The following is a 16,461-nucleotide window of genomic DNA, read 5'->3' on the forward strand; positions in this document are numbered from 1 at the left end:
ACCTGAGAACTTCAATCCCAAGGAAATACTTGAGATTCCCTAGATCTTTCATTTCAAATTTTGAAAACAGATTCTCTTTCAGCTTTGCTATTTCTTCTACATCATTTCCGGTAATAATCATGTTGTCTACATATATGATCAAGCAAGTTACAAGGTCGTTTCTTCTCTTGAGGAACATAGTATGATCAGCATTATTTTGGTGAAACCCGTATTCTTTTATGGCCAAAGTGAACGTTCCAAACCATGCCCGAGGAGATTGTTTTAACCCGTATAATGACTTTTTCAACCGACATACTTCCCTTTCTTTAAAACTCCCTGAAAAACCTGTAGGTGCTTCCATGTAGAACTCTTCCGTTAGGTCTCCATGGAGAAATGCGTTTGTAACATCAAACTGGTGGAGAGGCCACTCCTTATTGGCTGCCACAGAGAATAGGACTCTGATGGTGTCCATTTTTGCAACCGGAGAGAATGTTTCAGAGTAATCGATCCCACAAGTCTGAGTGTAACCCTTGGCTACGAGCCAAGCTTTGTATCTTCCAATGGAACCATCTGGTTTATATTTGATTGAATACACCCACCGACATCCAACAATTTTCTTTCCTTTAGGAAGAACGCACTTCTCCCACGTTTTGTTTTTCATAAGAGCACGCATCTTCATTTCCATTGCTTCCTTGTAGTTCTTTTTACCTTAGGCTCCCTTTACGAAACTCGTATTTTGTTTGGAGTATAGTGAGGTAACAAATGCTTTCGTACTGTTAGATAAGTTCCTGTCAACCATATTGGCTGTAGGATACCTTGAATTTCCGGTTTCCTTTTCTGGGGAGTACTGTTTTAGAGGAACCCCTCTATTGGCTCTAGGAGGTAAAATGTGTTGGTGCACTTCATCTGTCGACTTCGTCTTGGATCGAGTCATATGTTGTATTGTATAGATTAGGGCTCAATTTACGAGAAAATGGGCGAGTGTATGTTGTTAGTGAAATACTTTCACTTATGTGGTCATTTGTAAAAGTTTCGCTTATATGGTCCAAGGTAGTTTCGCTTATACGTACACAAGAGGTTCCGCTCTTGTGGACATGTACGTATAAGCGGAACCTTCATCTCTATATAAGCCACATAAGCGAACTCATTTGTAACGTTGATGATTTCCATACCGAGGTGCTGCCGGTGTGACGTTTGAACTGTTATCATTGTCAAATCAATAAAACAGTAGATTAAGTGAAGAACAAGCTATTTGTACCTACGTTTCTTGTTATTCCGCACCTGAAACATAGAAGAACACCTCTGAACGACTCGTTCGGGTCAATTCTCGATCCTACAAGTGGTATCAGAGATTGGGAGGAGGTTTTCTACAGAAATTAGCTGGATTTCATCATTGTTTCTTTCTTCTACACCTTCTATTTTCAATTCAGAAAGTTGTAACAGTCAGAACTGCCTCAAAATTTCTCAGACTGTGTGCAATAGAACAAAGATAAACCCTGGACAGTTTCATGCCAAAATATGGACTAAAAATGGACCAAATGACCTTCGAACTTAGTTCTGCTTATTTGGACATCTGATAGTTTCGCTTATCTGAATATCATAGGTCCGCTTATTTGGTAAACAATCAATAGTTCCGCTCCAAATTACTTGATAGTTCCGCTTCTGTGTCATCTTAAGAAAGGTTTCGCTTCAAAATCATCACGGTTCCGCTTGAAAGGTTCCACTTCAAGGGACATATTTGGAGTTTCGCTTATTCAAACATCAATCAGTTTCGCTTATAAACACATCAGAAGGTTTCGCTTTTCTGAACATCCTGGTTTCGCTTCAAAGGTTGCTTAAGGAATAGTTTCGCTTTTCTGGTCATCTGAGTTTCGTTTTTAGTGCACAGAACACTTAGTTTCGCTTATTTGTCACAGATATTGAAAAACGTGTCAAGTCATTATGGATACTGAGTTTTAAAACGCGTTTGCAACACCGTCTACTCCAGCTGCAATTGCTCAGGCCATGAACTTAGAAAATGAGACGGGAACCACCCAGAAACCCCCAAAATTGATGAGTATTGAAGAATACTGCGGGTGGAAAGACAGATTCGAGAACTGGGTTCAGGCAAACCATCTTAGGTCATGGGAATGTATTTTGAAGAAATACGTGTTGCCTCGAACAGAATTGCGGGTTATCAAAGAGTTATCAGAATTCACAGATCAAGAACGAGTTATGTACAAAGCAGAGAAAATGATGATCAGTCTTCTTCAACAAGCAATCAAAGAAGACATATTCATACTGCTTCAGCATGACAAAACTGCTAAATCAATCTGGGATGCAATTAAAGTCAAGTTTGAAGGTAGCGAGAATATGATTAAAAGCAAAAAAGGCATTGCTAAAAAAGGAGTTTGATCTGTTCAGCAGTCTACAGGGTGAAGACACAAAGAAGCTGATTGAGAGATACTGCCACTTGGTGCGATCTATGTCTTTGTTGAGCATTACTAAAGATCGTGAAGAGTGGGTGGATAAGTTGGCTAATGCACTACCGCAGAAAGAGTGGGGAACTTATCTGATGATTCTGAAAAACACGGGTGTTTATGATGGGTTGACAATCTCACAGTTCATCGAAAAGATCGAGAGTCAGGATCTGGAACAGTAGAAGATCGCTAGGATGAACAGTCCGAGTGGTCAACAGGACGTGAAGATGTACTATAAAGGTAGCATTCCAGATCCTGAAGCTGAGAGAAGTCCGAAAATCCAAACTGTTTTCAGTGCTGATGATTCAACGGAAAAAGCTGATCAGAGTTCAACCAAAAGCAGCAGCGGATTCTCATCATATCCAAGTGTCAATCCTAATGAATCAAACACAAGCTTTCAGTCTCAAAGCACGAAAACTGGAAATGGCTACGTGATTCAGTGTAACATAGCTCTAAATCTTCCAGAAGGTCAAAGCTTCTCAGTAGACACTGCTAAAGACCACATGGCTCTTCTTGGTTTAGTGTTGTTATCATATGAGGGTCTAGTCGCTGGTCAGATTGGAAATCCCATGCTTACCAATGAAGATTACGACCAAATAGACGCCGAAGAGATGGAATTAATGGATATCAAATGGTGTCTTGCAAGTGTTCTTCGACGTGCTGAAAAGTTCAAAACAATCACCGGGAGAAATGACTTTCTTGATGCTCATGTATCTACTTTAGGTTTTGATAAATCTAAAGTTACTTGTTTTCGTTGCAGGGAGAAATGCCATTTCAAACGGGAGTGCAAGGGTAGAGAAGCTAGTGGAGCTCAGAATCCGTTCGGAAAAGATGATTACTACCGGAAAGCCATTTATCAGCAGGTTGGTCAATCACAAGATTCACAGATGGCTCATGGTAGAAAGATTGAAGATTCTAAGAGAGCGTGTTTAGTGGACTTCAGCTGGGACAAATACATATCTCTTGACAGCAAAGCCTGTATAGTTAATCAAGATGATGAGAGATTACCTGAAGGTTTCAGCTGGGATATGTTCGTTGATGAAAAAGGAGAGTTCAAAGCATTCATTGCCAAGATTGTCAGAGAGCCAGACATGTTTGCTATATGGATGAAATCTATCGGAGTGAATGTGACGAGTGAGGATGAAAAATCTATTACGTCTGATGAAAATTCAGAAAGTGTTGATGAACTTTCGGAAAGTGTTGAGGAAAGTTTAGAGAGTTCAGATGAGAGTGTTCAAAATGTTGCTAGTTCTGAAAAAGAATTTGTATTTGATCAAACACCATCTGATTCTAGTTTGTCAGATGCTGATTCTGAAAAGTCAGTACAATTTGATCAGTCACCAGTTGATAGTAGCAGTGATGATGAGGAAGAGAAACATATAAATGTAGCAAAATCTCATCTTTCTCCTGAAAGTTTTCATTTCTATTTTGCAGATCGCTTGGAGAAACTGAAGGAGAAAAGAGCTGCTAAAGAACAACAAAAGAAATCTGAAGATGATGTTCAGAATGTTGAAAGTGTTGCTGAGAAGATTACTGAAGTTGAGAATGTAATTGAAGGAGAGAAGGTGAAAGAAGAAGAAAAGGTGATTGAAGTTGTGAAAACAATCGAGGTTGAGAAGATTGTTGGAGTAGTCAAGCCTTGCATGAAATGTTTGGAAAGTTGCAAGGAATGTGCAGCAAAAGATGACATCATTGCTGAGTATGAGAAGAAGAAGGAGCAGTTACTGTTCAACCTCAACTACGTGAAAGAATCATACGATGTCTTGAACAAAACAGTAACTGGTCTCCAAAAGACAAACTCAGAAAGAGAACAAGCACTGAAAATGATGAATGCAGTCATGATGTCAAAGCAAAAAGCCATAAACTTCTACATCGAAGAAAGTGCTAAATGGAAGCAAGAGTTGGAGACAGAGAAAATCGAGAATGAGAGGATTAGACGTTTATTACAAAGTTATTCAAGTTCTGATTATCTCATTGATCGTATTTACCCAACTGTTGCAGGAATGGAAGCTTTTCAAGACGAGAAGCAAAAGAAGAAGAAAGATTGTGGTAAGAAATCGATTGTTAGCTATAACAAATGTCCGCCTCCAATTTGGGAAGGGTACTCTCCTAGAAAACCAAACGAGGAGAAATTGGAAAAAGTAGTCAATATAAAGCTAAAAACCGACACAACTGATGTATTACCAGATAACATTGATGTCACATTTTCCTCGTCCGATACTGATCATGAGTCTGAGTTAATCAAAAAGGTGGTCGATCAAGTGTTGGATACTGATGAGGAGTCCGAGTCAAAGTCTGAGTCTGGAAAGTCAAATTCGTTAGTCAACAGGGAAAATTCGTCAGTTAAACGGTCTTACAGTAAAGAATTTTTGTTATCAAAAGCAAATTTGAATGATGAAACATTCGAAGTTGTTTATACTTTGAATGGTTCTGACAAATTATATTACAATAAAGAGTTTCCAATAATGAGTATTAAAACAGAATTGATTAACAAAACTTTCAAACTAATAGAAATTAATATTCCTGAATTGAAAGTTTTGAAAAAACTAAAAAATATACTTCAAGAGTTCAACAACGACTAAACAAGAAAAAAGGTTACAATTCTGGTTTCGGTTTTCAAAAGAAACCTAACCAAAATCGTAGCTACAAAAAGAAAGGACTTGGTTTTATTCCACCAGAAAATTGTAAAAATGATAAAAATACTAAAACAAAAACAAAATTTGTGTCAGGTGGAAGTTCAGATGAGGAACAGAAGAAACCATTTTGGAGACAATCAAACCAAGAGTTTCTTGCTGAGAAGAGAAAGAATGGAACTGAAGTGTTGTATCAAAGAGAGACTCGTATCTGTTACAAGTGCAATGAAGCTGGTCACATTGCATGGAATTGTTCAAAGAATGCAAAAACAAAACAGGGAGTTTCTCAGAAATTAAAAGAAAAAGTTGTTGATGTTGAACCACCAACCAATAGACTTAAAATTTTTGAAAACTCAACGTATGAGGTTGGTGAATGTTCGAAGAGGAATTTGTATGAAAAGAAAGGAAAAGACAACCAAATGTGGGTTGTTAAGAAGGTAGATGTGATTGTCGGCGATGAATCTGGTTCCACAAAGCCAGAAGAGCCACAAGTTGAGAAGAAAATTTCAATGAATGATGATGAATTTCCATCATTGAAATTTGAAGAAGTTAAAAGGAAAATTGGAAAAGTTGACATCTCGAAACAGTTTTACACAGAGAAAAATGAATTTGATGTTGAGAAAACTTTTAATGGAAGTGTAAAGAAAATTTTTGGGAAAATGTTGAACGGGAAAGCAAAAGGGGTTAAAGATTTCTATGCAACTAAAAAGGCAACATACAACCCCACTGCTCAAGAGTTGAAAGCCATCAAGTCTGAGAAGACTTGGATGGAAGTCCGTTTTCCTTAAAGTCTAAGGACTACGCCGGAGATCCCAAGTTTATATCGTGGATCATGAATCGACATCATTCATGTTTTGATGATTGTGTATGAAAATTTTTGATAAGTGTTTGAATGTTTACAGGTTGAATGACTATGCCAGAGCTTCCAGGTTGGTAAGTGCGAAGCAGGAATCAGCACTTTGATGGGTAAAATGTAGATGATTCATTCCTACAATTGGAATTGATTGGTTATATCTACAAGTGGTTATTTTTACAAGTGGTACAGGTTGCTTAATTGCAAAACAGTGAATCAAGGACATTAAGTTGTATTTGATTTACTACATTGGATAAAGCTGACAAGATGATGAACCATATCCCCATGCTTAAACAAGTGGTAAACTTACAAGTGATAAAAACAAACTCATTTTCTGGAAAAATCATTTTGATTAAAACAAACTTAAGTGTTTTGAGATCTAAATGAGAAAATGGTTTGTGATAGGGGGAGTTCAGATTGCTTTTTGCCGAGTGAATGGCGATTTGATGTGATTCGATGTCAGTTGTCAAGTTTCTGTACAATTTGTGTTGTTTTCTATGTTTTCAAGTGGGTCAAGAGTCTAGTAGTTTTCAAATTTCCTTTGAAATGTGTTTGCATTTTAGGGGGAGTAGGGAAATTTCAGAAAATCCAAAAACATTAGAAAATTTGAAAAAGCCAAAAACATGATAAAATTCAAAAATAAAGTTTCGTTGTGAAAAGAGGAAATGATAGTATATCAGTGGACTGTCACAACACGCTAAAGAATTGGAAAGTAAAAATGTGATAAACAATCTCACTGCAGATGTGCCAGTAGGTTTTCGCACATTTAATAGATTGTGACGAGATATAAACTAAATTTCAAACTTGCTTGTTCTGTGGGTTAACACAAACTTGGATATATAGGTAACCCCTGAAATCTTGTTTGAAAGATCCCGTATTCTGAGATACTAGGTCTTTATGCTCAGTGATATCTGGGGTATTATCCCGGGACTTTTGCTGTATGGAAGTACTGACCTAGTCCCCGGATAATGCTTTCCGCAAAAAGTTTGAAACATAGCTTCGCCCTCAGCATGCTGATGAAACAATAAAATTGATAGTCGCTGCTGTTGAAATCTAATAGATCCTCTAAAGGGGACACACCGAAAAGTCGAAGCCGTCATCTCTCTGCGTATACGGAAGTATCGACCTGAGCTCTCACGGCCCTCGCATATAACCCCTATACAGATATCAGCTGTGCTATACTCACCTGTAAGACTGAATATTGGGATCTGGATGCGGGAGTATATTCAAGTAGTGAGACACACGAATAAGTTAGTATATAAGACATTAACATCGTATCTCGGATCAATTGAACATTGTGTGAAAATTTCAGTGGACCGATATACTGACAATCTAAGTAAATTGTTTAGAACTTAAAATGTAACAAGCTTAACGGTGTTAATGACATGTCTCATAAACTGATATGATCCTCTTACACGAACTCACAAAAATACTGTCTGTATATAATTCATTTCTGCTTCATTCTGTTTTTACAAGTGGTGTCATTTACTTTCCTTTAGAAAAAATCCAAAAAGATTTTCAGTGTGTTTTAGCATAAAGTTTAAAAAATCCAAAAAGATTTTTGACAACTGATATTGGAAAGCTGATTTTCAAAATTCCGAGTGCTAGACATGATGATCTTGTTGTGAGGGGGAGTGTGTTATTGAACAATCAAATGTACTTTGAAAATCAACAAGTGGTTCATTATGTGTGAATGTTTTGAGGGACAGTGTTTGTTGGTGCATGTGATATGAGAGGAAGTTATCTGATTGTATCAGATCGTTGGTGAATTAAATTTGTTAAATCTAGAAATTTTATTTCTGGGTTGAGTCTTTGCAGGTTAATCTGTGTCAGGTGGATTCAGAGACTCAAGCTAGATGATAGCCAAGTTTTGATCTCGAAACTGAACGAAAGTCAGGATGCGATACATGAGGATTTTGAAATATGAAAAGCCAGACAACGATCCTGAAGATGTGCTGAAGAACAAAGGAATACCAGCAAATCGTGAGGGGGAGTCTGAAGATAGAGAGAGAGAAAAGCCCAGAGACTGATCAAGATTGAAGATGTGAAGACACAGTATTTTCGTGACTCAATGGATGACTCCGTCAACATTTGAGGGGGAGTCTGTTGGTGCACTTCATCTGTCGACTTCGTCTTGGATCGAGTCATATGTTGTATTGTATAGATTAGGGCTCAATTTACGAGAAAATAGGCGAGTGTATGTTGTTAGTGAAATAGTTTCGCTTATGTGGTCATTTGTAAAAGTTTTGCTTATATGGTCCAAGGTAGTTTCGCGTATACGTACACAAGAGGTTCCGCTCTTGTGGACATGTATGTATAAGCGGAACCTTCATCTCTATATAAGCCACATAAGCGAACTCATTTGTAACGTTGATGATTTCCATACCGAGGTGCTGCCGGTGTGACGTTTGAACTGTTATCATTGTCAAATCAATAAAACAGTAGATTAAGTGAAGAACAAGCTATTTCTACCTACGTTTCTTGTTATTCCGCACCTGAAACATAGAAGAACACCTCTGAACGACTCGTTCGGGTCAATTCTCGATCCTACAAAATGTATGTTCCCGGTGTTGTTCCAGAGCCTCCATCATGTTGTTCATTAGATTTGACTTCTCCTTGGACTACGTTGTTTTGCTCAGCAATCTCCACCTATTCCATTGTCTCGGGACTTTCCTGATTGTTAGTGGTATCTGGATCAGATTCAGGCACATTTCCAAGGTTTGGAGAGTCACTTACCTCGAACACCAGTCTGGATGATTCTTGGGTGAGACTTTCGACAGGTTTAGTATGTGTGGATGTATGAGATGACTCATCTTCGCTTGCAGATGGTATCCACTTCAACCAGCTCAGTGAGTCTTCATGTTCTATCTCCCCCTGACCACTGAGATAGGACTGATACTAATATTCTGTTTCAAGAAAGTCGCAATGGACAGTGGTAATCACACGACATCGTGATGGGTTATAACATCGGTATCCTTTCTGATTCACCTCATAACCAACAAAGACACATTTTTTGGCACATGGATCAAGTTTGGATAGTTCGGTTTTGGGTATATGGGGAAAAACGGTACACCTAAAGACATGAGGTGGTAAGGTAAGAGGTGGGGGTAGTTTGGTGAATGTGGATAAGGTATCTAGGGGAGTTTTTAAGTCAATGGCTTTGGTTGGTAAACGATTAAGGAGATACACAGCTGTGTTTATAGCTTCGGGCCAAAACGATTTAGGGACTTTCCATTCAAGCATAAGGGCTCGGGCCATTTCTACCAAAATGCCATTTTTCGCTCAACTACACCATTCTGTTCTGGGTGTTTCGGGCAAGTGGTTCGGTGAATCATTCCCTTCTCTTGAATAAATTGTTTCATGGAGGTATTAACGTACTCCCCTCCATTATCAGATCGTAAGATCTGAATGTTGGTTTTGAATTGAGTTTGGACCATGGTGTAAAACAGTCTAAATATGTCAAAGACTTCAGATTTGTGTTTTAAAAAATATACCCATGTCATCCGGGTACAGTCAACAACAAATAATAGGAAGAAACGAAGATTTTGACCTCCATTCGTTTCAGCTAGACCCCAAACACCGGAATGTATTAGTGAAAAGGGTTCACTGACCCTAGTGTTACTTGGTTTGAAAGGTTTTTTATGGCTTTTGGCTAAGGCACATGTTTCATAGTCTAATTTACTATTGGACGGGAAGAGTTTAAGGAGTAAAAGATGTAGATACCCGGCGCAAGGATGCCCTAATCTCCAATGCCAAAGCCAAGCTTTTCTACTCTTTGTTCCGTGAGCAAGCGTCGCAGTCCCTGATTGAGTCACCTCATCCACATAGTATAAGCCCTGTCTTTCAGTGCCACGCCCAATTATCTTTCCAGTTCTGATGTCCTGTAAGATACAAAAATGAGGATGCATTAGAACTGTGCAATTGATTTCCTTTATAACATGACTTATTTGCAACAATTTGTGTGCTAACGAAGGAACATATAAACAATTTGACAATCTCAGATTAGGAAATATTTCGACAGTTCCTCGTCCCTTTACTAAAGCATTTTCGCCATTTGCAGTCTTGATGTGGGTTCTGTTTGGTTTCTTTGTAGACAAGAAGTCCGACAGCTTGTGCGTCATCGTATCAGTGGCTCCTCAATCAAAAATCCAAGAACTGACTTGATCACCGCTTGTCTTTGTTGTTAAATAGGCTTCCCCACTTGTTGACGGATAGTCTTTCCGCAACTCATAGTTCCTGTGATTAATCATTTGCAATTTTTTTAAATATTGTCTTAAAAAAAACCTTTAGGTTTAAACAAAAAAGGTTACAATCCCCTTTTATGTTCCTTCCTTCACGTGCTATCTCACCCACCACACCTTTTAGTTTTTCTTTCCTCTTTCTTCTTTCCACTGTTTGTCTTGTTCTTGGTAGCCACACAAAGAAAAAATTCCCTCTCAAACACAGAACCAAAAAACTCCCCCAAGACTTTCTTCTCTACACAACACTTCTGCACATTTTAGAGCGAGAGAGAGGGAGAGAGGAGAGAGAGGCGAGATGGAGGCCTGTGGTTTACAGGGTTGAGAAGTAGCGGTGCTGATGTAGATCTGGTCTGGATCTGGTGGGATCTTGTAGTGGTCACAAGTAGTGTTCGGTGGGTGTACGGTTGTGAAGTATGGCCGAACCAAACAACAAAACCCTAAGAACCTTTCTGTTCCTACAGGGATGATGGTCGAAGACGGAAGATGCGGCGAAGGCACTGGATGCAGCGGTTGTTTGTTTGATTTTTTCGGAGTTTGATTTTCATTTTTGAGTTATTCTAGTTTGAGGTTGGATTGGCTGGGATAGATTCTAGATGATAAGCGAAGTGTTTAAGAATCAGAAAAACTACTCTGATACCATAACATAAGGTATGGAGATAAAATGATGTTTTTGATTACTGAGTTCATACTTGAATACACATACATATGCCTAATTTATAATAAACTGACAACAAGAATAAAAGGAAAGACAATAAATGGTTGAGTTGGAGTCTTGGCTGTAAAACAACTGTGATTGGGCTAGAAATCCTCCTGATATTCTTTACTTATTCTCTTCTTTCCGACAATATTTGAGTATGTTTTCTTTATAACTATCCTTTTTAAAGGAAAATTTCATTAAACCATCGAACACGAACCCGAAAAACCGGGCCGCCCAAAGAAAGACAACACACAACATAATTACAAAATTAGACCAAGATTCCCAATTGATATTCTTGAGTTTGGGTATATTTTTAAACCACAGGAACGCAACCGTCTTGACATCGCTAATCACATTTTCGACTCTCGCCTTTTTATTTGAGAAAATAAGCTCGTTCCTAGCTCAGTATCATTCTGGCCTCTAAAATAGTATATCCCTGAACGAGAAGATAAAAAAATTTGAAACCTGCACCAAGAGCTTATATCTAGCCATAGATCCGAAGCAAAGGCACAATTTGTGAAGATTTGCTCCACTGTCTCTTCTACCCTTCTGCAAAGCAGGCAAGTTGTCTCTTCTACGATAATGTTTCTATCTTTTAGAACTACTAACGTAGGAAGTCTTCCAATATCCACCCTTAGAGCAAAGATATTACACTTAATCAGAATCCTTTTGCATCACTTCATAACAAAATTATTATTATTATCGACCCTTTTTGTCAATAGTCTCTTCACTGCCCCAACACTGAAATCGCCAAAGGACTCTCCGATCCAAGTCCATTCGTCGTCTTTGTTGATCAATTGAACTTATTCCAAAACGGTAAAAATTCTTCCCAAGTCTTCGAGCTCCTGCTTCGCGGACGACGTTCTCTTCCATACCATCGCAACTTGTTGCTCACCGCCTGGGATTCGCTCTATAACCCTGCACTTTTTATTACTTTCAAGCTAAAATAAATAAGGAAACAAATATTTAAGAGGAACACTCGAAACCCAAGGATCCAACCAAAAGTTGGGGTGCAAACGAGCCGAGTCGAGCTGAGCCAGAGCTCGACCTGGCTCGAACTCTGGCTCGACCTGGCTCGAGCTCGAGCTCATTTAACATATGAAAGCTCGAGCTCGGCTCGGGCTCGACTGGTTTAGTATTTAATATTTAATTTATATTAATTATAATTATTATTATACATATAGTTTAGTGATTTTTTATATTTATATAAATGGTAATTATTATGATATAAATATATGCTTGATATATTAATAAAAAATATATAAACAGAAAGCCCGTTTAGGCTCGCGAGCCGGCTCGAGCTCGATAAGCGAAGCTCGGGCTCGTTTACTAAATGAGCTTGTTTTTAGGCTCGGGCTCGAGCTCAAGCTCGTTTAAGCTCGGCTCATTCGAGCTCTTTTTTCGAGCCGAGTTCGAGTAGCTCGTGAGTAGCTCAGCTCGTTTGCACCCCTAATGTAATAACCGATAATTTTCGTCCAATTGTGTGATGACATGTGTCCCGAGTCTCCAACTATGGAGAAGAAATTTATCGTTCAACTATGTAACAATACGTGTCCAATCCTCCAACTAATCCCAACCATGTGGAAAGAGTAAACTCCAATTAATTCCGACTATGTGGAAGGATGAAGGACTATTATTATGCATTAGCTAAAACGTATTCTAAGTTCTTTGAATAATCCCAACTATGTGAAAAGAGAAGGACAAAAAATGTCCAAATGAGAATTTATCAAAGTCCAAGGACTAAAATATAAAAATCTCAAAACTTTACTCCTAAAGTTCCCTTACAGACCGCAAGGCTTAGCCCTTACGGTCCGCAAGGGTGTTTGAATAATTTGTGTGCCTAAGGTCCTTACGGACCGTAAGGCATCACTTTTACGGCCTGTAAGAGTGTGCCAGTGACAGATTGTTGGCAGTTGGCTGCCACCTTGCTCCAAATTGTGCCACTTCTTTTCTCCTTGTGACACCTTGAGGACACTAATCAGTCACTAAACAACCTTGTGGACACTTGGCATGATCTTAGGACAATTTGATTAGTATCAATAGCACAACATAGCACTCGTTCAACTTGCACCTTCTTATTTCACTCTTATCTTTCACTTTGAGCAATCCTTGAGTTTGGAGCTATTCCTTGAGTGATTCTTCTTTCTAGTAAGTCTTCTTCTTGACTTATTTCTTTATTCTAGGCTAGAAATCAACTAAAAGTCAAACAGTTTGATTTTCTGTTTGACTTTCGGTTATGACCAATATGGTTAAGTCAAAGTTCAATCTGAACATTCCTACGTGATCATACCCTTGGATTATTACGTTTACTAGTTGTATTAACAAGTCAAGCATGCTACTTAAAAAGTAAAAAATGCAACACTTTGCGTAAATTGCATAAACGACTTTCTAAACATATCACTCATATGTTTTGACACTTAAACATAATATATAACTTATATAAAAGTATATTACATGCTTAACTCGTTTAATTCAGTTTAGAACCTCAGTCTATGTCAAAAGTCAAGTAGTTTGACTTTTGTTTTGACTTTTAATTCTGACCCGTTTGGTCAATATTAAGACCTATTTTAAAATTATTTTGAGACCATATTTTGAGTCCTAAAAATATTGTTAAAAATAACCGCAATCCCTTATGTGGTCAAAATAACTAATTAAATGGTTTTTAGCTATAATCGGACATTAGAACAGAATATATATAAACTAAAAATATATATTTAATATTTGGACTTGTCATAATCCCATCCGACCTTCTGAACTCGCTTATACGCGCATAACTAGTTATACGAACTTAGTTCGTATAATTTAGGCGTGATGGGTCTAAATACTTCAAAATCACTTCAAAAGAGAATGTTTGGTTAATTGACCTTTATCCAAAGAGTCGTACTCGGATAGGCATAAACCACATTTCTTCTGATCTACGCTTAATCTAGAGAATCTATTCTTAAGTAACGTGTCATGTCTAAAGGAACTAACTTTTGACCTGTATACATTCTAACAGATAAGTAACTCTGTTCATTCCACACTATAGAACCCCGCAGATAATCCGACTTCAATCAATAATACTTTTACTTGCGGCTTTTGCAAAATTATAATCATATTTTTGATTGGAAGCTAGAAAAAGGTAAATCCTCATAACTTATTTTAGATTTAAAATTTGAGGTTTGGCGAATACGCCACTTGGAGCGGGTATACATAAATGAGCCACCTATGATTGCTCATAAATGTAAGAAGTCGGATTAATCCGTTTTACTTGATAACTGAAACAATTAGGGGTTATTGGTATCGTGTCCGGGCGTCCCGACTCATTAACTCTTATGGCCATATGGAATAGCGTGTAGGGGTAGGCATACCGACTGGTTTGCAGAGTATATTAGATTGTTGAGTTTAATTGATTTTCTTGTTACCATAGTGAAATTATACAGATGGTAAGTGTATGTTCATGAAACGTGCAATTCAAATGATTGTAAATCCATATGTACATAGTATGTAAATTGAAAATTACAAGATAGGAATAATAAAAAAAAATACATTTCCAACATAAAAACATCAATTCGAAGAACATGTAACAATATATCATAATGAAAGGTCACCATGTTGTATTCTATGTAACTTGTTTACAAATTTTATTTGCTTTGTATTAAATAGTTCAATTACCTCATGGACCCATCAAACCAAACATTCACAAGTCACAACCATCGAAGATCACATCTTGATTGTTACTTCTAAAATCAATTATGTTTTCCAAAATGGAAAAAAGGATATTTACGATACCAACTCTTTCTTTTGGTCTCGAAGCTCGTTGCGGTGTTTATAGGCTTTGAGTATCTTTGAATCAACATTTTCAAGCTGGTTGTTTAAATAATTGGTCTTCTTTCTCACATATTGCAACTCGGCTTTAAGTCTTTTAGCTTTTGCTTGACGTTCGTGTTGTTCCCTCTTTAGTGTGTCAGCGTCTTCCAACAAAATCTAATCAAAGAAAATGTATAACTCAAAAAACTAGTAAAAATAAAAGACAGATCACTAATAACCAAAGAAGAAAAGTCTTACACTTAGTTTATGATGCCTTCTATATAGATTATAATCGGTATCTCGCTTTGATCTTCCTGGTGACCACTGAGGGTGGGATTCTGGTTCAGTGAAACTTTCTTTGGTCTCCAAGAAGTTGCTTATTTTTTTAAAAATTTTCATTTCGTCTGCACGTTTCTTGTTTCCATGTTGGATCCTTTGCGCCATGCACTCCATCTTTAATTTGTAAATGAAACAAAGGTTTATTTTTTTGAAATCAAATATATCTATGATAATGATTGACAAAACATACCATATCGCTAAGTTCTAGCGTGCCAGTATATGTCATGTCACTCGATTTCATTGAACATATATGTTCTTCTAGAACTTCTTCCAAATAATTGATGTCCATCCTCCCTTTCTTGACAAGCAGTTTCCGGCAATGTTTCAGATCTGGTCTTACTGTTGTTTTAACATCTTTTCCACCTGTTCTTCTTGATGCCAAACGAAATGGAACACCAAGCCTGAGTTTATAATCTGGATTCCAATGTTCAATATTCTCAATTTCCAACATCTTCCATTCTATTAGCTTATCAAGGTACGAAAACCTCGTTAGTTTCTGGTTTATTTGTTCTTCATCTGCCTGTTTTCAATTTGGTGACCGAAAACAACAGACATATATATGTAAGATTTAGAATTGGGTAATATGCACAAAAGATTTATGAACAGTGAACACTAAAATCTAAAAGTTACCTTCTCCTGTGCTAATTCTTCATTGATACGTGATCGTTCATGATTCAATAACTGATATTGTTCTTCGATCTCTTTCATTTGATGAACATGGATTCCTGGAATGTTGCATTCATTTTGTTTATCCATTTAACTCAATTTGAGGAAGTATGAATACATAGGGAAATAGAATTTATATAAATGCTTCACTTTGATATGCATTTAAATATATGTATAGATGGTTGTTGGTTATCAGGCCCAAAGATCAAACAATTAAACACTCACGAACCCTAGGAATTCTTGCAAACTTTCTTTATGAAATTGAGAGTACAAAAAAACAATGAAGTCCTGATAACCTATTTATACATAAACTTAACAAATAAAACCACATGCATAATATATCACGTGCTCCTACTTTCAAGCTAACAGATTCCAACGTTCACCTCTCCTCAACTCCACCTCCAACAAACTCGGTCAACCATATACCAAGTCTAACACCGTAACCCGTTGCCGACTTGACCCGTATCCGACCCGAAATAACACGAAACATCAAGATTAAACCCAACATTGGTTATGGTTATTTAGGGACTTGCACCCCACGGCAAGATAGTCAACTTTGCATATGACATCCTCATTTCAATTTTTTTAATTTTGGTGTTTGTTTCAACCTAATATCTACATGACTGCAGCAAGCCTTCCTGTCCAAGGTCACCGAAGACTGATTTTTTATTATTTTACAGATCAATCATCAATTCTTATCAAACCCGACACTTCTGGACAAAACAACATTAAAAAAATCGACAAAGGACAATACATTCTTTGACATTAGTTATGTGAAGCTTTGTGGATAGTATTCACACGGCTT

General features: G+C 37.5%; 1 protein-coding gene across 1 annotated transcript; it reads right to left on the reverse strand.

Annotated features, from left to right (window-relative positions):
* Positions 1-14,379: 14,379 nt before the first annotated feature.
* Positions 14,380-16,143, reverse strand: LOC110925984. The gene is made up of 4 exons (XM_022169768.2): positions 15,621-16,143; positions 15,181-15,510; positions 14,910-15,104; positions 14,380-14,828 (listed from the first exon to the last, which is right to left on the reverse strand). The coding sequence occupies exons 1-4, from the start codon at positions 15,744-15,746 to the stop codon at positions 14,625-14,627; spliced, it is 855 nt and encodes a 284-aa protein (XP_022025460.1). The 5' UTR covers positions 15,747-16,143; the 3' UTR covers positions 14,380-14,624.
* Between the last annotated feature and the right edge of the window lie 318 nt (positions 16,144-16,461).

This window comes from Helianthus annuus, chromosome 17 (genome assembly GCF_002127325.2).
Source record: "Helianthus annuus cultivar XRQ/B chromosome 17, HanXRQr2.0-SUNRISE, whole genome shotgun sequence".
Lineage (NCBI taxonomy): Eukaryota > Viridiplantae > Streptophyta > Magnoliopsida > Asterales > Asteraceae > Helianthus > Helianthus annuus.